At 38.3% G+C, this 24,175-nt stretch overlaps 1 protein-coding gene across 1 annotated transcript in view; it reads left to right on the top strand.

Annotated features, from left to right (window-relative positions):
• The window catches only part of LOC127454388 (threonylcarbamoyladenosine tRNA methylthiotransferase-like), a 594,560-nt gene that overhangs the window by 116,392 nt on the left and 453,993 nt on the right, over positions 1-24,175 (top strand). The window contains exon 4 of the mRNA XM_051721568.1: positions 8,323-8,407. Coding sequence (XP_051577528.1) covers positions 8,323-8,407 — 85 coding nt within the window. The remainder of the gene's footprint in view (positions 1-8,322; positions 8,408-24,175) is intronic.

The raw sequence follows: 24,175 nt of genomic DNA on the forward strand, positions 1-24,175 counted from the left end.
CACACAATCTAAAATCATGTCTGTGTGATGGATGGGTAAGGCTATCTGCTAAATTATAGAAAGATATCTACCATTTTTTTTATTACATGGGAAAATCAACAAGCTAGATAACTTATCTAACTAGCAGGCCAGTTTCCAGGCAGGTCTGAACAGCATAAAAAAAAAAAAAAAGAGGTCTGAACAACGTCTGCTCTCTGCCTCATTACTTTTTCACAAGCGACAAAATTAACAAAAAAAGTTATTGATATTTAGTTAAAAAATGTACATAGTATTGCTAGCTAATGTTTATTTAGCAAGTTTCACAGAAACTGCCAAAAAAAAAGTTTATATAAAAAGAGGCTCGCTGATAACGGTCACGTAAATTTTTCCAGAAAAAAGCTAGCTAGCGCAAATAAATGCTTCGTAACTAGAAAGGTTTGACTATCTTCCACAAGCGATAAAATTGGCCAAAAAGTTATTGATATTTAGCTAAAAATGTACATAGTATTGCTAGCTAATGTTTATTTAGCAAGTTTCACAGAAATTTGTAAATATAAAGTCTGCATGTGCTACATGCTTCACAGTGAATAAAGTGATTCACTCTTTGTCATTAATACTCAAACAGATCGCACGTGATGTTAATGATGCGGTTAGTGTATGAGCAGCCGACTTCTCACATTCACTTACTGTTGAAGCCCGCTGCTCATTGCAGACCTAATATTTGTTTAAATCTCAACCTTTTGTGGTTTAAGCACACTTGGACATACTACGATTTCAATTTGATTGTGCATTAATACATTAATTTCATCCCAAATATGTCAAATTCTGTGACTATCCGCGCTTTAGAGTTAATTTCGTTTTTATGACTGAATTCCGCGATTCCGTCCGTGTTTTCCACAACACGGGAATTATAGAGCCCTAATACTTGATACTACTGTTAAAAACTTAAATCACTCTTTTTTTAATTTTCTTTGTTCTATTGTTTTTATTTGTTCTGTTGCTTGTAGGCCTAATTTGTTTCTTGTTTTCTTATTACTGACTGTTTACGTGTCTTGAATAATTAAGAACTTTAATCGATGTTTAGTTATTAGATCAGATTAGTTATTATTTTCCATGGGTATCAAAATTGGTATTGCAAATCGACAAATGGCTTCCATACAGTATGCCAGCAAAATGGACATCATAAGTAAAATATACCCTAATTAAGCTGAATCTAATTGGAATCAAATCGTATCGAGAACTTGTGAATCGGAATCAAAGTGGGAAAGCTTTATTGATGCCCAGCCCTATTTGGCAGAATGACAGCCTCAGTCACCAACCATTTTTATTGTATTGAATAGTGACTGAATCCAAGTTAAGTCATAAGGGTTTGGAACAACATGAGGGTGAGTAACCCTAACCCATAAACTAAACTTTTGGAAGAGCTGCATTTTTAATAACTGTACTGTCCCTTTAATTAGATATGTAGGTTATACAGAACTTTTTTTACTCTCTCTCTTTACCCATAATGCATTTGGCTTTAAAACCAAAAAATCCCCCTCTCATCTCAGTGTTTTTATTTTAGGGTTATTGCTAATTATTTAGTCATTTAGAATGTGATTATATGAGCGGGTTAATTGTGATTCTAGTGACACTAGAATGACAGATCCAGCAGTTTACAAGAAAAAATTAAGCACTGATTTTGGTTTGACCTTTGCTTGCTGTTGAGGTTCTCTGCAGCCACAGAAGAACACTGTTTCTCTTTAATTTTAAGGAAGAGACACACAGATGCTTAAAACCAGCAATGAGTAAAGCTCTTTCAGACACAAATGAAATGCCTGACTGATGCATGAATTGGTCAACTGGTGGGGTAATTTAGTGGAAATGCATCCGCATGTCATTGAGGGAACAGAGGAGTTTTATGGGACCAATATGGAATGTTTTTCCTTTGTTTTGCATTTTCTTCCCGCTCTGCTCGATAATGACTCACAGAAACTGACTAGGATTTACTAGAATCACTTGCTTATTTTGCCTGAAAGTGTGTTTATGAGTTTGCTGAGAGATTATTAGCTCTTCCAGTTTCTCGACTCTGGATGGTTCTTGACTGATTTGTAGCCCTCTGTATAAGTCCCCGCAGGTTTCTGGATTGAGCTGATATCCTGGCACCATAACTAGTAGTTGACGTGTATACCCACACGGTAAACAGGCATCTGTGTAAAAAACAGGAATGATAGTGAGTCATTCTAGATGATTTGCCCTTCAAGCATCATTCTGCTTTTATTACTGTAATTTATGGTGCTTTTCTTTCCAAAAGTGCTTTTTTAGAGGTGTTTGCTAAGGAAAGCATCACTGTTAGTATTGCTCATTAAGGTTAGGGATTTGAACAATCATCTAACTGGATGATTCTCACAGAACCTGTCAAGAAAGTGTCTTGGTCATATTTAAACCCACATCATTATGAAAAGAAATTCTTTAAGAAACCCTTAAGCACATTTTAACCCCCAATTCTCATTACCGCAACAGTCATTTTTTTACATGTTCTGCAAAATTTTTACAAGATTTACATTTGTTGCTACTGAGGTTGAGGTACGGGTAGGCTTAGAGTTGGGATAGGTTTAGGATTGGAGTTTAGGGTAAAGTCTAAAATATTCTTCTGTTAGACGCAAACGCACAGGACGCGTGGCGCAAATCTCATCATCAGCATATACTCAATACTCAAGCACTGAACCCGCGCAGCCCGATTTTTCTAACCGCATGTCTTTGAATCTGCAGATTGTCCACTATGTGGCAACACTCACATTTGAGCCATTGCTGTCACAAAGAAGCGTTAGAAGATGTAATCGCCGGTAAACAACAGGAGACAGAGGTAAAAACAACAACAGCGGATGTGCAAGTCAAGTCAAGAGCGCATATGTGAGGAGGTCTGGAGATACATGCATTTGTATAACTCTAGTCTGAAGGAATATAATGACATCTAAACTCCTGGGGGCCTGGGTAGCTCAGTGGTAAAAGATGCTGGCTACCACCCCTGGAGTTCGCTAGTTCGAATCCCAGGGCGTGCTGAGTGACTTCAGCCAGGTCTCCTAAGCAACCAAATTGGCCCGGTTGCTAGGGAGGGTAGAGTCACATGGGGTAACCTCCTCGTGGTCGCTATAATGTGGTTAGTTCTCGGTGGGGCGCGTGGCGAGTTGAGTGCGGATGACGCGGTGGATGGCGTGAAGCCTCCACATGCGCTATGTCTCCGTTGCAATGTGCTCAACAAGCCATGTGATAAGATGCGCGGGTTGATGGTCTCAGACGTGGAGGAAACTGGGATTCATCCTCTGCCACCCGGATTGAGGCGAATCACTACGCGACCATGAGGACTTAAAAAGCGCACTGGGAATTGGGCATTCCAAATTGGGTGAAAAAAAATAAAAGACATCCTAAACTCCTGAAGAGAAAGTCCAGTGTCTCATAGCTGTCGTAGCGTGCATGTGCCAACCGCGTGTGTATGCACGGACAGTCATATGGAGTATTCTTTGACAGACTCGTGTTCGACTCTACGCAGACGCTGAGCATTCATGTCAAAATGGAATTAAACCTAGGGCTTAATGTTTGGGGTAGGGTTAGTTTTAGGGTTAGGGATAAGGTTAACAGTGTAACTACAGATGTAATTAAATGCAGGCACTTTAAATTTAAGTACAGTGCAACAGCACATATGTACATAAGTTCATTTGCATTGATTCTTAAGTACATAGTTGTTAAAAATACCTAATATAAAATGTGTCTGTTTCTTTTAATTTTGGAACTATTTGAATGAACATTTAACTAATCATCTGATAAAAATTAATGAAGTAATAATGTTAATATGTTTAAATTAAAGTTATTATAAGTTGATATGAAGAATCTAGTTTTTTATATTTATGGTCTCTGTGTTGGTTTAGAGGGTGGTGCCTGGGTTTGTAAACATTAAAAACTTCTGTAGATTTAGGCCTAGTCCACACGAATACAGTATTTCTGAAAGCATAATTTTCTCTGCGTTTCAGCCTCCCAGCCACTTGTAAATGGCATTGTAGGTTTTTACAGCTTCCAAAGTGAAGGCTTTTCAAAACGCTGTTTTCCATGATTCTGACTGGGAGATGTTCCGGTCCGCTGACTGTGATGACGACATAGAGCTTTAGACATTCGAGCGTAGAGGACGTCGTTCCGACCAGAACAATATGGATCTATCCGAACCAGAAGCCATGGATTAATAGCGATGTTCGCGCGGCACTTAATGTGCTTTTAATTCCGGGAATGCGGAGGAGCATAAACAAGCCTGTTATGATCAGAACAGCAAAACGTCAGTACAGGAACAAGATTGAAGGACAGTTTAACACCACCAACTCTAGAAGCATGTGGCAGGGAATTAACATCATCACGGACTTTAAAGGGAATACAACTCCGCCATGAACACCGCTGCATCTCTCCCGGATGAGCTAAATAATTTTTATGCTCATTTTAGGGAAATAACACCGCCCTCGCGGAGAGAGCTCTCACGACCGAAGCTACAGAGGTTAGTTCACTCTCCGTCTCTGTAGCGGATGTAACCCGATCCTTCCGACGGGTGAATATCCGCAAAGCCGCGGGTCCAGACGGCATTCCGGGCCGCGTCATCAGAGCATGCGCAAACCAACTGGCTGGTGTTTTTACAGACATTTTCAACCTTTTCCTCTCTTTGTCTGTAGTCCCCACATGCTTCAAAATAACCACCATTGTGCCTGTTCCAAAGCAATCCAAAATCACTTGCTTAAATGACTGACGTCTTGTTGCTCTGACCCCCATCATCAGCAAATGCTTTGGAGACTAATCAGAGATTACATCTGCTCTGTGCTGCCTCTCTCACTAGACCCATTGCAGTTTGCTTACCGCAACAACTGCTCCACTGATGATGCCATTGCATCTACAATACACACTGCTCTCTCCCACCTGGAAAAAAAGAACAGTTATGTGAGAATGCTGTCTGTAGACTACAGCTCAGCATTCAACACCATAGTGCCCTCCAAGCTTGATGAGAAACTCCGGGCTCTGGGCTTAAACAGCTCGCTGTGCAGCTGGATCCTGGACTTCCTGTCAAGCAGATGCCAGCTGGTTAGAATAGGCAGCAACATCTCCTCATCACTGACCCTCAACACTGGAGCCCCACAGGGCTGTGTTCTCAGCCCACTCTTGTATTCCTTCTACACACATGACTGTGTGGCAACACATAGCTCCAATGCCATCATTTAGTTTCCTGATGACACGACGTTGGTAGGTCTGATCACTGACAATGATGAAACAGCCTACAGAGAGGAGGTGCACACTCTGACACACTGGTGTCAGGAGCACAACCTCTCCCTCAATGTCAGTAAGACAAAGGAGCTTGTGGTGGACTTCAGAAGAAAAGACAGAGAACAGAGTCCCATCACCATCAATGGAGCACCAGTGGAGAGAGTCAGCAGCTTCAAGTACCTGGGTGTCCACATCACTGAGGAACTCACATGGTCCATCCACACTGAAGTCGTTGTGAAGAAGGCTCATCAGCGCCTCTTCTTCCTGAGACGCTGAGGAAGTTTGGAATGAACCGCCACATCCTCACACGGTTCTACACCTGCACTGTAGAGAGCATCCTGACTGGCTGCATCTCCGCCTGGTACGGCAATAGCACCACCCACAACCGCAAAGCCCTGCAAAGGGTGGTGCGAACTACCAGACACATCATCGGAGGTGAGCTTCCCTCCCTCCAGGACATATATACCAGGCGGTGTGTGAAAAAAGCTCGGAGGATCATCAGAGACTCCAGCCACCCGAGCCATGGGCTGTTCTCACTGCTACCATCAGGCAGGCGGTATTGCAGCATCAGGACCCGCACCAGCCGACTTCATGATAGCTTCTTCCCCTAAGCAATCAGACTTTTGAACTTTTGATCTCCCACGATCAAAATACATCAGTACTGCACTTTATTGCTCTTATATCTCACACCGGACTGTCATAAATTATATTATTATTATATTATATTTTCTCTTAACAACTTACTACCAACCGACAGCCTGAATGTCAATACAGTACAATACAACCTACTGTACATTCTATATATACTATATATACTTTTTTATTGAATATTGTGTATCTATATTGTGTGTATTTTATACTGTACAGTGTATGTTATTATTTGTATATTGTGTTGTGTGTAATTATGTGTATATTTACTTATTGGCTTAACAAAGAACTACTAACCAGCCAATTGTGGTTTTTGACATAAAAGCTTCACGGTACAATAATCGAGCATTGTGAAGCATTTTTGCATTGTTGTAAGGACTGAAAGATTTCCTAAAATGTTGTTGATGTGGATAGGATTTAAAAAAATGTAAACTGAGGTTTTCAAAAATATTCTTATACGTGTGAAGAAGTCCTCAAAGACCTTTACCGTGGGAAACTGGCCATCTCTCTCACCAGCTCATTTAATATCATTGTATCAAGGTTGTGCTGAGGACTTTTGCTGCTTCCTAATGTTTGTTTTGGTAACTCTCAGCCCTTGAGGCTGCACCTAATAAACAGTCAGCAGTCACCAACTAGAGCAGCATGTTTTTAGTGGCTCTAGTGGTGAGGGTGATTGCTGTAATGGGGCACGATGGGTGTTTGTGACTCACGTGTATGTCTCTCACCTAGTTTGCCTCATGTGGAAACCTCACAGGGCACTTAAAGGAATAGTTCACTTAAAAATGAAAAATGCTGTCATTGTAAACTCACCCTCATGCCATTCCAATATCAAATTCGGATATTTTTCTCTGAAACACAAGAAAGTAACTACTTCTGTTCAAAGTGACCACGGGCTGTTGAGTTTCAAAAAGAACAAAAAGCAACATAAAAGCACCATGAAAGTAGTCTGTAGGTCTTATATGCCATGCCATAGTGTTTTTTTTTTTTTTTTTTTTTTTTTTTTGTGTGTGTGTGTGGAATACACTGAAGTAACTATGGTTTTACTACAGTACCCATAGTTGATGTATGGTATTTGTAGTAAAAGCATGCTAACCACACAATTTACCACAGTTTTACTACAGTAATTATCCTGTATCCATTGTATTTGTAGAAAAAACAATAATACAGGAAAACCAAAACTATGGTAATAAAAAACCTTACCTATTTTTCTAGGAAAAAAAAAAATGTACATACTGTAGTTCAACTATGGTTACTTTAATAAAAATCATGCATGCTTCCACAGTATAAAGATAGAAATGCACTAAAATAGCACCAATTCAAGTAAAATTAAACCTTTCGCAAAATCTAAGCGGGAGTTTGACTAACTGAAAGAACTATATATCCCAGAACTATAGAACTATAACCCTCATAGATTACATTTTTATTGCAATGGACATTAAATCGCTTAAACTCATCCTTCACAATGTCAATCTGCCGGCAGACTGTGGCTATTCGCTTTGTTACAGCAATGCTGCGTTCATGATTCATGTTATGGTAAAGAAAGATAAAATTATGCGTTGCTTTCCAGTTGCGTTTGTAAACACCACTGAAAACTGTCCATCACTAACATACGTTGACTACACACGTAATTTTAAAAAGTTCGAGGGAAACTTGTATGAGCTTTCTGTAAATTCCACTGATAATATTTTAGAGAGTGGTCTAAACAATTAATAATGTCTTACCTGTCCAACAAAAAAGCAACATCGGCATCACTACTCATGTTTTTTCCATCATCAAATCTTTCCACCACGTGTATGCCGTACCGAAGTTTACTCTAGTTTTTTGCCTTTGCCGGTCTTTGTCTTCTTACTTCTGACATTTTTCGCTTCTTCAGCAGTACAGCTACTGAATCTCCTGTTGTCTCTGCTTCTAAAGCACGATAATAAGTATGTTCCATTGTATTATTTTTGCTCTTTGCATCACCAAACAACACTGTGCTAAGCATAGTCAAGCGTATCTACATAGGTGGCAGGCAATGAGCATGAGGATTTTCTTCAACGTTTAGTGAAATGCAGCGGACCATGTCATTTCAACACGTCGATACACATTGAAGGGGTGACCCGCACCATGTATGATAAAAACACTTTTTTTTTAATAGAAAACTATTTTGAGTACAGTCTTCATCTCATGTGAGTGTACACCATTCAGATCACTCAACACAAAAAAATTCATTTGTTAATGTGTAAAACTTTTTAAATTAGCCCCAAATTACTGAATGCACCTTTAATAGCTGTTACCATAGAGATGCAGTATTTATGACAGTGTGTCTGGGTTTTATGGGGCATGGTGGTAGGATGTTAAATCCGTTATGATGATGACGTTATGATGATGACGTTATGATGATGACATGATTTTTAAGCTTTCTTTCCCTGACTCTTTCTACAGAGAATTCTACTGAAGCTGATCTGTGGTTGCTAAACAGTTGCACAGTCAAAAACCCTGCAGAAGATCACTTCAGAAACTCCATAAAGTAAGTTTACACAACACTGATTCTTCTCAAACCCTGCGTGATACAATAATGCAGCAGTAACATGCTATTATTTATTGTTTTCCTTGTTAAATTTTGTGTTAACCAAGCAACCAATGGAACCAAACCATTTTTTGGAATACCACACACAAAGTATCTTTTGATATTTAGAGTGGCTAAATCAGGTGAAAGTTAGCAAATTGGCTAACAATGCTCACAATACATACTGTTACATGAGCTTCAGTCTTTGTATACAGGTAAGAGTGTTCCAAGATATATTCTTCTCACAAAGCGGTCTACAAGTTTTTTTTTTTTGGATTTCCCCCTTTTTCTGCCAATTTTGAATGCCCAATTCCCAATGTGCTTTTAAGTCCTTGTGGTCGCGTAGTGATTCGGGTGGCGGAGGATGAATCCCAGTTGCCTCCGCCTCTGAGGCCGTCAACCTGTGCATCTTTATCACAGGTTAAAGAGACATAGCGCGTGTGGAGGCTTCACGCCATCCACCGCGGCAACCACGGTCAACTCACCATGCGCCCCACCGAGAACGAACCACATTATAGCGAGGAGGTTACTCTATGTGACTCTACCCTCCCTAGCAACCGGGCCAATTTGGTTGCTTAGGAAACTTGGCTGGAGTCACTCAGCACGCCCTGGGATTCGAACTAGGGGTGATAGCCAGCATCTTTACCACTGAGCTACCCAGGCCCCCTGTCTACAACGCTTTTGGGTTTTGAGACCAGGTAGGAATGACTTGATGTTCTGAGATCTCAGTAATGCTTTAGTTAACATGAAATAATGCTAGAAAGACCTTAGATTGTCAACATCTGCAAATGTATTAACAGCAGCTTTGAATTTAGTTCACTGGCTCTTAAAATAGAATCACAGACTGTAGAACAAACAACTGCTTCATTTAAACTAAACTATTCCCTTCAACGTGATCTCAGTGTAAGCAGGCAGCTTACACTAGACAGAGACGGAAGCGTTAACATCAACATTAGCCCTGTTTGTCATCAGGACAAGAGGCCCTGTACTTGCTCTTGTCTCTTTACTGAGTTCTTTATGAACTGCCTTAATGTGCTGTTTGTAACATGTTGAACTTTTCGTCCAGACAGAAGATAAGAGAGCCAGGAACGGGAGGTCGGCACAAAGTGGGTCAATATAAATTGTGTACAACCACACGCAGTCTTCTGGAACACGTGTTTAGCAGCCCTGGTTCATTTTTTATTCATTATTGCAGGACACATTTACGCTTTCGGATGTCCTCGAAGTTTTCGTGTCTCTAATGATGTGCTGGTGGCCTGCAGGTTTAGCGTGTCATAAGGTGGGTGGAAATAATGATTAGGCACATAGTGATTTAAGCTTTACACTTTTAAGGGCTAAAGAAGGGAACTTACAGTCATAAAACAACCTACAATAACTGATTATTCATGCAAGGGACTTTAAAGGGATAGTTCACCCAAAAATGAAATTCTCTAGTCATTTTCACACCCTCATGCCATCCCAGCTGTGTATGGCTGTCTTTCCTCAGCTGAACACTTTTTTTTTTTTTTAGAAGAGTTATTATAGTTTTGAGTTTAGTGTTTTTTTTGTTTTTTTTTTTAATGTATTATGTATTATATAATTATATTTTTTAGAATTTTTTTTAGGGCTGTCGATTTAATGCTTTAATTCAGTGCGATTAATTATATGAAAAATAATGCTGTAAAACAATTAACGTAATTAATCATGTCCCTGAACCGTAATAAGGTATATTCCTTCCATCTGAGCAATTCAAGCTTGAAGTACCACCTGTTTTCTCCAGGGGGCAGTAAGCGAAACTTCAACTGTATAAGCAACACACAGCTTATACAGAGAATAAACCGCACTCACCAACAGCAGACAGCAAAAGATGAGGACGCGTTCTTGCATTCAAACACAGCTTGACGGAGCACAAATCTGAACGCAGTGATCTCAAGACGTTTCAAACCAAAAAAATAAATGATTATGACACGACATAACCGAGACGCTCTAAAAGCGTTTGTCTGATGCAGGTGTACATTGACACGTCCTTTGACAAGCCCTTATAATAAATCTCGGACTGAATGATGAATTTAATTGCAAAATGGATTGCTGTGAACTGTAGGCCAATTATAGGCTCATGTTCAATAATGTGGAAATAAATAATATTGCATTCTAAAGCCACTTTTTGTATTGTCTTTTTTAATGCTTTACTTGTGTGCCAAAATAATGTAATTCATTTTAATTATCTGTATTCATATTTTTAAATATATATGTTTTATTTATAATTATTTAAATATAACTATTTGTAATTATTTAATCATTAAATATTGAATAATTGTTTTTGAGGGGCTTTCTCAGCAACTATTTATATATGCTATTAATTGCAATTAATTCAATTAATCTACATACCATGTAATTAATTCGATTCAAATTTTTAATTGATTGACAGCTCTAATTTATTTATTTTCTTTTTATTCCAGTTTTTTTGGTTTTCATTAGTTTAAATCCATGATGTCAAAAAAACAAAAAAAAACAATTAGTTTTGGAATTTGTTTTTCTGTTCGTTTTTATTTCGATTTTATTGATTTATTTATTTTTTATCCCCAATTTGGCATGCCTGATTCCCAATGCACTATAATTCCTCGTGGTGGCACAGTAACCCGCCTCATTCCGGGAGGCAGAGGATGAGTCTCCATTGCCTCCGCTTCTAAGACATTCAGCCTGCGCATCTTGTGGCTTGCTGAGCGCGTTACTATGGAGACTTGGCGCGTGTGGAGGCTCACGCTATTCACCGCAGCATCCACGCACAACTCACCCCACCGAGAGCGAGAACCACTGTATCGTGACCACAAGGAAGGTAACCCACGTGATTCTACCCACACTAGTAACCAGACCAATTTGTTGCTTATGAAGCCTGGTTTGAGTCACTCAGCACACACTGGATTTGAACTCGCAACTGCAAGTGTGGCAGTCAGCGTGTTTGCTTGCTGAGCTACCCAGGCCTCCAGTTTTTATTTCAGTTAATGAAAATGTTTTAATTTAGTTTTCCTTAACATTGGTAACATGCTGAATAACTATCAGTATTGCATAAGAGAATCCCAGAATGAGTTGCAACAAACTCATGTTCCAAACCAGTCACTCATGACATTCTTTTTCAGTTTGGATACAGCCTTAGGGACCATTCACACCAAATGTGTTATTGTGTCCGCTCTGTTTTTCCATTTCAATTGTAACAATTCAAACATGTGCTAGCCTAACATTTTTGATAGCTGCGCTTTGTCTCTCTGTTTTTCTGCATCTTAGAAGACATTTTCTGTAATGAGAATAATGAGTGGGTATTTGTGTGTGAGTGAAATGAAGTCCTTCACTTCATCAGATGAGTCCATTGTGGCTTCAGTACACACACAGAGTGGTCTCTCCTCTGTTGGTCTGGCTCCACACATACACACTGTGTGACAGCTGCCACCCATCTACATCATGCCTTTAATACACACCAGGGCTATTTGATTAAACTTTGATTATCTATCTTCCCTCTCAATATTTCCCTGCTTGCACGTCACCATTTCCTGTTTAAATTCAGGAGAAAGAGTTTGATTGGCAGCATTTGCCCCTTGAGAGAGGGGGACCTTTTGGACGTCTGTTAATTTACATAAAAATTGTCAGATTAAAGAAAAGTGATGTATGCATTTTGATGAATTTCTTGCCTCCTATGGGCATTCCTGGGGTTGAAGGCAACCCGAGCATAGGGCACGCGATGGGCTGAGAGCGAAGTTGGAGACCAACAGGGAATTCTGGGATTAAAGAGTGGGTTGCTATCTTACTATCAGATCCCAATCCATGATTTATGTCTTTACAAGACATTTAATCCTAGATTAGAGAATAAACACATTCAGGAACTTACGGTAAGATGACATCATAATAGGTTGTAATGTAAAATAATGAGATATTTAAATATACCTTATAAAAAGTATATGCCATAATTTTCAAAGTTCTGTGATTGTTTTTTTTTATTTTTTTTTTTTTTTTTTTGTGGTGGGCATGAATGGAATGGTGATTGAGAGATATACCACAAAAGCCTGTTGTATCATATTAGATACATGGATTTCAAAAGGGGGGTTTTCAATAAAATAATACACAAAATTTTAACCAAGCACAAGTTGCTTATATTTAGCAAATACTAATTTTAAAATATCAGTAACAATATAATCATTACTGTCACATTTACTTTAATAAAATAAGCTGTCATTTATCCCAGCATAAGTCACTTTTTGAGCAAGTCCACCGCCATTTTATATAGATCGATATAAATATTTAAACCACTTTTTTTTGTTAAATGTTACGCTTTTTTCGCACTTATGCCAAATTTATGAATACTCCAGAAATGAGTTATCTTATAAATAAACCATGATTTAATTGATTTTCTAATATGAGCAACTATATTGTTTAATATGACATTAAATATGATTACCTGGATTTAAAATTACTTGTGCTGTTATATAAGATTTTGGTCGTACTGTCACTCCTAGTTGCAATCAATCTCTCATTAGTATCATAGTAACATATCGATCATATGATGTCTTAAAACCTTTTTTCACAGTAGTAATGATTTTCCTTTCCCTGCAAGTGATCAGGTTGTTGTCCTGTCAGACTGTGGTTTGGGCTAGTTAGAATCAGGTCCCTTGGACCATTTATTTCTCAGCTAACCAAAACTGTGTGGACATCATCATACAAGCTTTGTTTTGTGTCAGCTGCTTGCTGCTTCAATCCAAACCATCAAGTATAATCCTTATAAAACTGATCCTGCGGCCTTCAGACTGTACCAGTTTTTTTGTCACACAATGCAGCTCTCATATTTCTTGTGATCCAAAAGTTGATATTTTGTCACATCAGATGTCTGTTTGAATCTGATCTTGAAGAGATGGTTCAGAAAAATGAAAATTCTGTCATCATTTACTCACCATCATTGTTTCAAATGCATTTGACTTTCTTCTGCTGATCACAAAAGGAGATGTTGGGCAGTATTCTAGTTTGTCACCAGAATGGTTACTGAGGCTTTCAGCCTAACATCTTTGTTTCTGTTTCATAGAAGAATGTCAAATGGGTTTGGAACAACATGGGGGGAAATGGTGACAGTTTTCATTTTTGGGTGAATTTTTCTTGTAACCTTGCTGTTTGCATTGAAAAAGAGTCCAAATGGCCTCCTCTAGGAATTGAGATGCAGCTGAAAATCCTTCAAAATAAAATACTGAAGTTGTTTTATAAACGAGAAAAACTCATCAGGATATAGCTATCAAATTCCAAAACTAAACATTTTCTCATTTGCGCAGCTCATTTTTGTGGAAGGCAGTGCAATAATTCCACGCAATTTCTTCCATTGTCTTTAACGTCTCTCGAGTAATACAAATTGACTTAAACCGAAACCTTAAAGTCATACTAATCAAAATGAATATGCAAATATTATTGAAATTAGGCAGGGAAGAACGAGGCCTTTTCAAAACCACACAATTCTGTACCAAAAAATGGAAAGAGGATTTCCATAAGTGAGAGAGAGACAGATAGAAATTGAGCAAAAGAGAGATTTGAGAGTGAGCCATTGCTGTAATGCAAATGCAATTACAGCTCCATTCAGTTGCAAGGCTGACTCTAGCATTGGGCCTTCTTGCGCCTGCTATTGTGGCTTGGAGCGCAGAGTTTGCTGGGTTGTTACATTTGATTTACATATTGAATTAGTGCAATGCCTTGCCAATACACAATCTACACACACATGCACTGACGGCAGACACACGCAGTTCATTGGAGCATCTATGGGCTTTGAGGCAAATGGGAGCAGTATCCACGGGGTAAACATGATTCATTTACAAAGACCACATAAAAAAGACCAGCAAGTGCTGTTAAAGAAATGGCCATGCCAATCACACGGAAGCACACAAAAGACTGTCTTTGTGGATATTGTACACACAAACACACTGCATAGAATACAGCTTTAAATGATGAACTGTAACATGCGTAATGTATTTCCAAGTGAAACTGAATATTTCTAAGGGGAATTTGTAGGTGGAGCCTTCATTTTATTTATTGGGATTTTATTAGATTGGGATGGGGGTGTGAAACTTGTAAGGGCTAGGCTATGATATTATTGGTTACTACTTTTTTCTCCACCCATGCAACCTTCAGCAGAAAATCATATGGAAGATGGGGAAGCACATTTTGATTATAAACACTGCTGTCTTTACATGCAGCATTGCATCAGAATAATCCTAAGAACGTGTAGCCAACTAGAAAGTTGCACATGAACGCCCCCTGAAAATGTAATTACAACTGGGAACATAATAGATAACTTTGACACACGAATTACTGAGTTGGGATGACCCATATCAGTGTTGGGTAGATTACTTCTGAAAAATCTGGTACTGATTTTGAATTACACAACCCAAATTGTTTATAGTAATGGAATCTTTTGGATTACTTTTTATTACCACCTAACACTGCCCATACATTTACAGTAGAGAGGACAATGAAGCATGTGAAGGCAGCAAAACCAGATACATTTCTTTAGAGGCACCGTGAAATTGAAATTTGAGTTTTGGTTAATTGTGATTTGTGATGAGATCAACTATAAGTTAGTGTGCTCTTCATATTTGTATTTTAGCAGATATACTCATTTACAAGCTTCCCACGGCCATGGAAAACCTGGAAATATCAGGAATTTAAGTTGTAATTTCCAGGCCTTTCACTTGACAGGCCATTTTATCTTTAAGGAAGTAAATAGTTTAAGATTTAATTTAGTCTTTTAGAGCTCAGAATTCAAACAACCAGGTGACATGAATGCATAAGTGCATGCATTGCTCACTTTGTCCATTCTCCAGCATCACATGACTGCAGTTAGTGGGTGGCGACAGTGTGCTGGTGACAGCGCTCACAAAGGTTTTCAAGAGGGCGCACTGCCTGGCACATGGCTTGTGCACACCCAGCTGCCCCTCCTTGTGCTCAGTCACATGATTGCTGCATGCCCTCTGTACTCCTGGTACACCACAGCCGAGCCCTGCTATTCTGCACATGAGCGAGAGAGAGAAACAAAAAGGTGAAAAGATGAGGGACAGAGATAAAAAGACATGAAAGCAGCTGTTAAGGTGAAAGAGAGGAGAGAGTGTGAAAGAGAGAGCGAGGGGCACAAAAGAGGGTTTGTTCAGGCCCAGAGCACCTTTATAGCTCATTAGATTTATAACCCTGATAAACATATGTCTACTTTACTGCAGAAGAAAAAGACTTGTCTGAATATGTTGTTTTGAAGTGTCGCCCTGTGCCATGTTTACTGGATTCCTTTCATCTCTTTTTATTTTAAAGTTTGAAACGTCAAAATAAAAAATGATTCTAGTTAGTTTTCTAGAAAGTTATTTTCTTTCTTTCTACCCACCCTTCCCTTTGTGTGGACACCACTGTTTAAAGAGCTCTTGCAGTGTAACTCTAGTCTCAGCTGATTGGTTACAGATGGTCCGTCACCTATTCCATAGCTGAGGTGCACTGTTGTAACATAAAAGGAGTACATGCTTAACATGTTTATTTGTGAGACTATTGCACTTTGGGAACAGACATTTGTCTGGGGCGCTTGAGGGCAACGTTGTATTGAATTTGATTAAAAAAAAAAAAATTTCCCCCTGGAAATTAGTTTAGGCCTGTCAGCGCTTTGTTTGTGCTCTCAAGGTACTTTTTGTACCTCTTCAACTGCTCCTCTTCCATCTCTGCCGGAACTTCCAGGTCAAAGTACAAAGAGTTCATCCTCATGAACTGTTTTTCCACTGTTGTCAAGATTCTTCATTCCATTGACCTAACTGTGAAAACTCAATTAGTTTTGCACAGTCTAAATTGTGGAATTGTGATTGTGGCTATTTTTGCATCAGTAATATGTATGCACCAATTTGAAATACCAATAATAAAATCAAATCCTATTGGCCGATACCAACATTTTGCCACTTTTTGCTGTTTTATTTTGAAATTATGCTTTAAAAATGCACAAAGTGTAAATAATTTCCATTGAACATGATTGGATCTGTTGAACACATGACAGGCCAAAATTTGAAAGAGAGCCACAATAAAAAATAAAAAGATAAAAAAAAATAACTAAATTTGATAAATGATTTGATATGAAAAAAGTTATTTTGTACTTTTGTACTACTACTACTACTACTACTAACTACTTTTGTAGTTATGTTGTACTGTAAAACATTTTTGCTGTTTAAAACAACAGAACTCACATTTTACATGTATCTGTACTGTATGATAGAACATTACAAATTCATACTATGCAGATATTGGGCAATTCCACTGAAATGTCAACCACATCATGGAAAGTTTTTAACCAAAGGAACAAAATTTTTTATTCTGTATTATAGTGTTATGATGGATTGTGGAAAATGCCATCCAGAGCAGTAGAGGGGCACCACTTGTTCAGAGCTCTGACTAATGCGCTGAATGTAAACTGTCTGTATATTTTAAAACACAGCCTTTTAAGGTTTAGTAATCATGCAAGGCCAAATTGATCTTAATTCAATCAATCATACAGCATTAATGGATAGAAGTCTGCTGGTTTCAAATCGTTTTGGATGGTTTCCCTCATCAAGTATCTTTGAGGTAAGTGCTGCTTTCACAACTGTGACGTCCGTTTATGGTGGTTTTTCCGCATCAACGTGAGAATAAAAAAAAATAATACATGTCAACTGACAGCAGAATTTTCAGAGTTCCACGAAGTCACTCAAGGATCAATGAGTTTCACGTCTGCAATGGACTCCACTGCATCAGCAGTGATAGTAGAGCCAATATGGGCTTTGTTCCATATTGCTGCACATTTTGTAGTTGAACTGTTGTGTACCCTTTGGGCAGGACCCTTAGAGATGGCATCCACTAGATCCTTTAAAACAATCAAGTTCAATGTCTGAGCAGCACACCGTTGGTGAGATGGTAAGAAATAATTTACCTCCCAGTTCTACTTCAAAGAATACTGCCCAAATACTCAAACTGACTTTCTTCTACATCACTTTCATCCTCAGATGAGAACTCTCTGAATGCTTTTACGAAATTGCTTATTATATCAGTAACAGTAGCCCGAACTTTGCCCTCGATGTTGTAGGAAGCATGAAATTCTTGAATTTTAGCTGGAACTGTGTCAAGTGTGTCAGCCACGGATTCTTGAACAGGCGAGAGCAACAGCCCTCCTTTCAAGATTGTTCTCAAGCCAGTTACAAGTAATTTCAAAGTAGCTTATTTTGTGCGCTGACCATATATCAGCTGTCGTACATACTGAATGCACTTGTGTTTAATTTAAACGTGTTTAATCCATTTTACCATAAGTCTGGAAACAAAAGTCTTCAGACTCATTACCACCTTCTCTACGCTTATCACTTAAATCAACTTCCTGAACACAGGTTGCTCTAGATCAGGGGTTGGCAACCCATGGCCCACGTGCCAGCATTGGCACGTGGAGGGGTAATCACTGGCATGCCAGCAACAGCGAGGGAGGAGTAGACTATTTTATTTATATAAATTCCTCACCAGCATTCCAATCTACATCTTGATGTAATCCTTCCTCATGATTACGCAGCATGTTTTCATCAGCTGAATGGGAGGCTAAATGCTGTTAAAGTGTGACGAGACTCAGCCATTGACTAGGGAAATAAAAAATGGCACTCCATGTCAAAAAGGTTGCCGACCCCTCCTCTAGAACTTAAAATGGTTGTACATCGTCCATTAAAAAAAAATTAATCAGCTTTGATTGTGATGTGATGCATGGTGTGATCCAGCTTGCCTTGTTTTGTGTCAGATGTTCCTTCATTTTAATTATCTACGTAACTGCTTGGTCCTCCCATCCCGTCAGTCAAATCCTGGCTTGTGCTCTTGCTATACTTTGAAACATACTTTCTCTGGATTACATAGAAAATGTATTTTCTTAAATGTGTTTAAGAAAATGTAATGCATCAAAATATGAGCATCAATATGATTTGTGTTTTTTTAGTGTTTTGTCCATAATTCAGAAACTTGGATTGCAAATGTATTGAAATGGTGTACCGATATGAAGAGATTTGTGTGTTTCCCCCCATGATGCTGATAGAGCTCTAGGCCTATCATTAATGACAGACTCATATGTTTGAGTTTAACTGGCATTTCAATGGGAGTTTTTAGAATTAATGACAGGTTCCCGAGGCAAGTTAAACAAATGTGGTTTTGCAATTTCGCCATTTTACAAACGCCATCCATTTGTGGTAAAAAATCAGTTATTTTTGTGAATCAACATCATAAAAACACTCTCAAAGTTATCACTAAAACAAAAGTGTACAAAAGCAAGTCGCGGAACTAAAACTATACGGCGCTAATGCAATTCATGTGTGGATTAGGCCCCACATTGTTAACATAAAATGATTTTGATCATTTTGATGCATTTGACAGACAAAACCTTTTCAAAGACATACCGACACATGGCTATGTAACACACACAGTGATCATTCAAGAATTAATTAAAATGTGTTCGTCAGTAGTTGTTTAGATTTGCAATGTAACTTTGGGAAAACATGCAAGCATACCTCTAAATGCTTCTTTAGATTTGAGGTGGAATCCTTTTCAGTTGTCAGGATATTTACTTTTGGAAGGAAGAGTTTACATTGCGCAGTGATGTTTTTGCCCCGTGTCTCCTTAAAAGTGAAATTATTGCTATAAATCCAGTGGTCAAATGCTGAGTTAGACCGCTCCATCTTCACCTGGCCAGGAAGAGTATCAGGTCTATGTGCAGCTCAACAACCCTCCTCTTCCCTCTCTTCTCTTCTCCTCTCTTCCGAAAACACTCGAAGTCTAACTGGACATATATCAGCAGTAGGCTGATTTAGAATGAAAAATGTAAAAGATTAGAAAAAAAATAGGGAAATCAATAAATTATGTACAATTTACTACCATCGTCTAATTAATATATAATTATGTTATCCATAGAAAAGAAACTGTACTCCAATTACAAGTATTTTAAATTGTACTTTAACCCAATTGCAAGTACTTGATTTATGTAATCTGATTACATTATCCAGTTTACATGTGCACATTACTACCCAGCACTGTAAAAGAACTGGTGTGACTGTGTGTATCTTAAACCAGAGTTAGTAATTCACTCTCACCACACATCTTTTTAGAGACAAAATACAAGTAGCCCTCGTGCCTGACAAAAATAATGCACTGAGCATTGTGCTTCACATACAAATGCATTGTGTCTATGTGCTTGTCTGGTCTTTAGGGGGCAGTGTCCTCTCATAGACAGCAATCCTGAGCATCTCATTGAATAAAACGCTCATGACAGTTCAGTGTGTCAGCACACAGCAGATAAACATCATGAATGCAGCAGCTTTACAGAGCAGTTCTGCTCTCAGCAAAGTCCTAATTAAAACGTATTATCAACCGATTCATTTGCAGGATTTTGAATTGAACGTTTCAGCTATGGGCTGGGGCAAATATTTGAGGCTTATAAGCCCTTGTTTACAGATATTAGATATTATATATTGCCTTGCAGTGAGTTCATTGAGAGGTATGTGTGGTTTGGTTTTGGTGGTTTAAGAGGACATTTTTCTTAGATTATATACTAGGAGTTACGAAGGTATTATGCTATAAATGTGGTTTATGAGGACATCCCTAGTGTCCCTGTTATTCAAACACCTTAAACATACTAAACAAATTTTTTTTCTTTTTTTTTTTTTTTTCAAAATGTAAAAATGCCAAAATGTTTCTGTGAGGGCTAGGTTTAGGGGTAGGGTTAGGGGATAGAATAGATAGCTTGTACAGTATAAAAATCATTATGTCTATGGAGAGTCCTCATAATGATAGAAGTACCAACGTGTGTGTGTGAGTGAATTGTGCCAAGAAATTAGCTAAATCTGATGAAACCTTTCTTTTGGGACATCCAGGGATTTCCTCAATTGGAATTTAGGCAATACTTTACTAAGGATCCATTTCTTAACATTAGTTGACAACATTAATGAAATGAAATAATGATGAACAATACTTTTACAGCTATTTTTAATCTTAGTTAATGTTAATTTCAACATATAGTAATACATTTTCAAAATTAAATTTATTAACATTGTTAGTTCATAGTGCATTAACTATTCACTAACAATAAACAATTGTATTTTTATTTATCTAACATTAACAAAGATTAAACAAATGCTCTAAAAGATATATATTGTACATTATTAGTTTATTATACCTAATGCTTTAATGTTAATGAATGGAACCTTACTGTAAAGTGTTTCCGGAATTTATTCTACGTTTTTTCTTAGTGTGGGTTAGGGTTAGGTTAAGTCTATAGTAATTATAATTATTTTGATATAAAGTTGTGCTCAGAAGTTTGCATACACTTGGAGAATTGGTAATATATGTACCATTTTTAAAGAAAACATGAGTGAGCAGGCAAAACACATTTCTTTTATTTCTTATGGGATTCATATTCAACTGTAGGTTATAACAGAATGGCACAATCATAAAACATGGCAACAAAGAAAAAAATGAAATGACCCGTTCAAAAGTCTGCATACCCTTAGTTCTTAATACTGTGTATTGCCCCCTTTAGCATCAATGACAGCGTGCAGTCTTTTGTAATAGTTGTCTATGAGGCCCCAAATTCTTGCAGGTGGTATAGCTGCTCATTCATCTTGGCAAAATGCCTCCAGGTCATGCAAAGTCTTTGGTCATCTTGCATGAACCGCACGTTTGAGATCTCCCCAGAGTGGCTCGATGATATTAAGGTCAGGAGACTGTGATGGCCACTCCAGAACCTTCACCTTTTTCTGCTGTAACCACTGGAGGGTCAACTTGGCCTTGTGTTTAGGGTCATTGTCGTGCTGGAAAGTCCAAGAGCGTCCCATGCGCAGAAGAATGCAAATTGTCTGCCAGTATTTTCTGATAACATGCTGCACTCATCTTGCCATCAATTTTCACAAGATTCCCCATGCCTTTAGAGCTCACCCCCCCCCCCCAAAACATCAGTGAGCCACCACCATGTTTCACAGTGGGGATGGTGTTCTTTTCACTATTGGCCTTGTTGACCCCTCTCCAAACATATCGCTTATGGTTGTGACCATAAAGCTCTATTTTGGTCTCGTCACTCCAAATTACAGTGTGCCAGAAGCTGTGAGGCATGTCAAGGTGTTGTCGGGCATATTGTAACTGGGCTTTTTTGTGGCATTGGAGCAGTAAAGGCTTCTTTCTGGCAACTCGACCATGCAGCTCATTTTTGTTCAAGTATCGTCGTATTGTGCTCCTTGAACAACCACACCGTCTTTTTCCAGAGCAGCCTGTATTTCTCCTGAGGTTACCTGTGGGTTTTTCTTTGTATCCCGAACAATTCTTCTGGCAGTTGTGGCTGAAATCTTTCTTGGTCTACCTGACCTTGGCTTGGTATCAAGAGATCCCCGAATTCTCCACTTCTTAATAAGTGATTGAACAGTACTGACTGGCATTTTCAAGGCTTTGGATATCTTTTTGTATCTTTTTCCATCTTTATAAAGTTCCATTACCTTGTTACGCAGGTCTTTTGACAGTTCTTTTCTGATCCCCATGGCTCAGTATCTAGCCTGCTCAGTGCATCCACGTGAGAGCTAACAAACTCATTGACTATTCATACACAGACACTAATTACAATTTAAAAAACCACAGGTGTGGGAAATTAACCTTTAATTGCCATTTAAACCTGTGTGTGTCACCTTGTGTCTCTGTAACAAGGCCAAACATTCAAGGGTTTGTAAACTCATATATGATCAGGGCCATTTGGGTGATTTCTGTTATCATTATGATTTAAAAAGGAGCCAAACAACTACGTGATAATAAATGGCTTCATATGATCACTATCCTTAAATAAAATATTTTTTTTTGCATGATCAGTCATATTTTCAAAATCAATGCCAAAATTTCACAATTTGTGCCAGTGTATGCAAACTTTTGAGTACAACTGTAAAAAAGAATGTCCTCAGTTGTTTCATTCTTAAATCTTGTTCATGTGTATGTTATAACAAAATGATAATGTTTGGCACTGTATGCAAACATTATCCAGCAAAATTGTTTATGAATTTATATCTGACATGGTGTTACATTTATAGTAGTACAATTTCCAGCTGTTAATGCATATTAAAATCTAAAATGGATAGTTGACCCAAAAATGAATCATCATTTACTGATCCTCATGTTGTTTCAGACCTGTTTGACTTAATACTGTGTAAGGAGATGTTGGACAGAATGTTATTTTTAGTCACCATTCACTTTTTATTGCATCTTTTGTCCATAATATGTAAGTGAATGGTGACTGAAGCTTTCATTCTAATCATCTCTTTTTGTTGTCCCCGGAAGAAAGTCATACATGTTTGGAATAACATAAGGGTGAGTAAATGAAAAAGAAAACAAAAGAAAACTTAACTTCAAATTAAAAATGTATTTTACAACATATTAAAATAAAATGCATAGCTAAAAATATTTTTTTGTAATTTATCATGATAGGGCCTGTGCAAATGTTGACACAGGAAGGAAAAAACCCTTACTTTTGAGCCCTAGTGTGTGTGTGTGTGTGTGTGTGTGTGTGTGTGCGCGTGTGTGCAGACCAAGAGAGAGGACATTAGGAGAGGAACAGTATATCACTGTGACATTGGATGTGCGTGTTTGAGAGAGACAGCACAGCTATAGTCCTGGGTCATAGTTACACTTGGTTTACTCAGTCTGCATTCCTCCCCTGTGGATACCTGTGACCACTGGCTCACAGAGGGCATGATGGGTAAACACACTAAAACACTCACAGAAATGAAAACACCCACATGTAGATTTGCATGATGTCCATTTGTGATTGTGTGCAGGAGTAAAGGCCCTGAGTCCATACACATATCTTTGTTTCCATCTCTCCTTCCTGTATTGCTAAAACAAGTTAATCTCATTGTGAGAGTGGGATTTCATTTGAGTGCTAATATTGACTAAATCATGTGATCTGTAGGCTAACATGAATGAATGGTCATCATCTCTGAGGTTTGAAGCCAGTATAGATTAAGAGGTTATTTTCTTAGTCACACACAGACACAAATTCTTTGGAAACACGGGGTCTTATTGTACATACTTAACGTGGGTTCTTGTGCTACTGTTGCGGTAATGCAATAACCTCAAATCCAAAGGGGATGACGGTTACCTGCCTGTGGCGGCAAACTTGGCTTGCTATAAACAAGATCAACCTTGCACTGCAAGATTCTCTTGAAACTGTTACACTGCCATAGCAGTACAGTAGCTAACATGAAAAAAAAAAGAAAAAGAATTGCTGTTGAAGATGACACTTATGCACACTATAGTGCACCTTACAGCAGAGATGTTCACAAGTCTGTTGTAAAAGTGTTACTAAAATCTCTCAAGTGAACTATAAGTGAGGGAGATATTTGAGTATTGAGAGCATAAAGTATTGATATGTGGTTGTGTGATTGTCTTAAACAGACTGCAGTGTTGGGCCATTTGTGTTGCAATGGGATTTGAGCTCTGCCAGACAGCAATAACACAGCAAAATAATTGAGTCCAGGGATTTTAAAAAGTACAGTTGGGTTTATATGGCTTTTATCACCTGTGTTTAAAAAAAAAAAAAAAAAAAGCTTTTATTGCTTTTGGAGAATTGCAGCCCTGAGGCATCAGCTATATCTATTGCAGTGGGCAAAAACAGAGGAAAAAAAGAGAATGAGAAAGACAGAGAGAGAAGTAGACAGAGTTCTTAATAAGGTGTAGCTTAAT

This window comes from Myxocyprinus asiaticus, chromosome 16, assembly GCF_019703515.2.
Source record: "Myxocyprinus asiaticus isolate MX2 ecotype Aquarium Trade chromosome 16, UBuf_Myxa_2, whole genome shotgun sequence".
Taxonomy (NCBI): Eukaryota; Metazoa; Chordata; class Actinopteri; order Cypriniformes; family Catostomidae; genus Myxocyprinus; species Myxocyprinus asiaticus.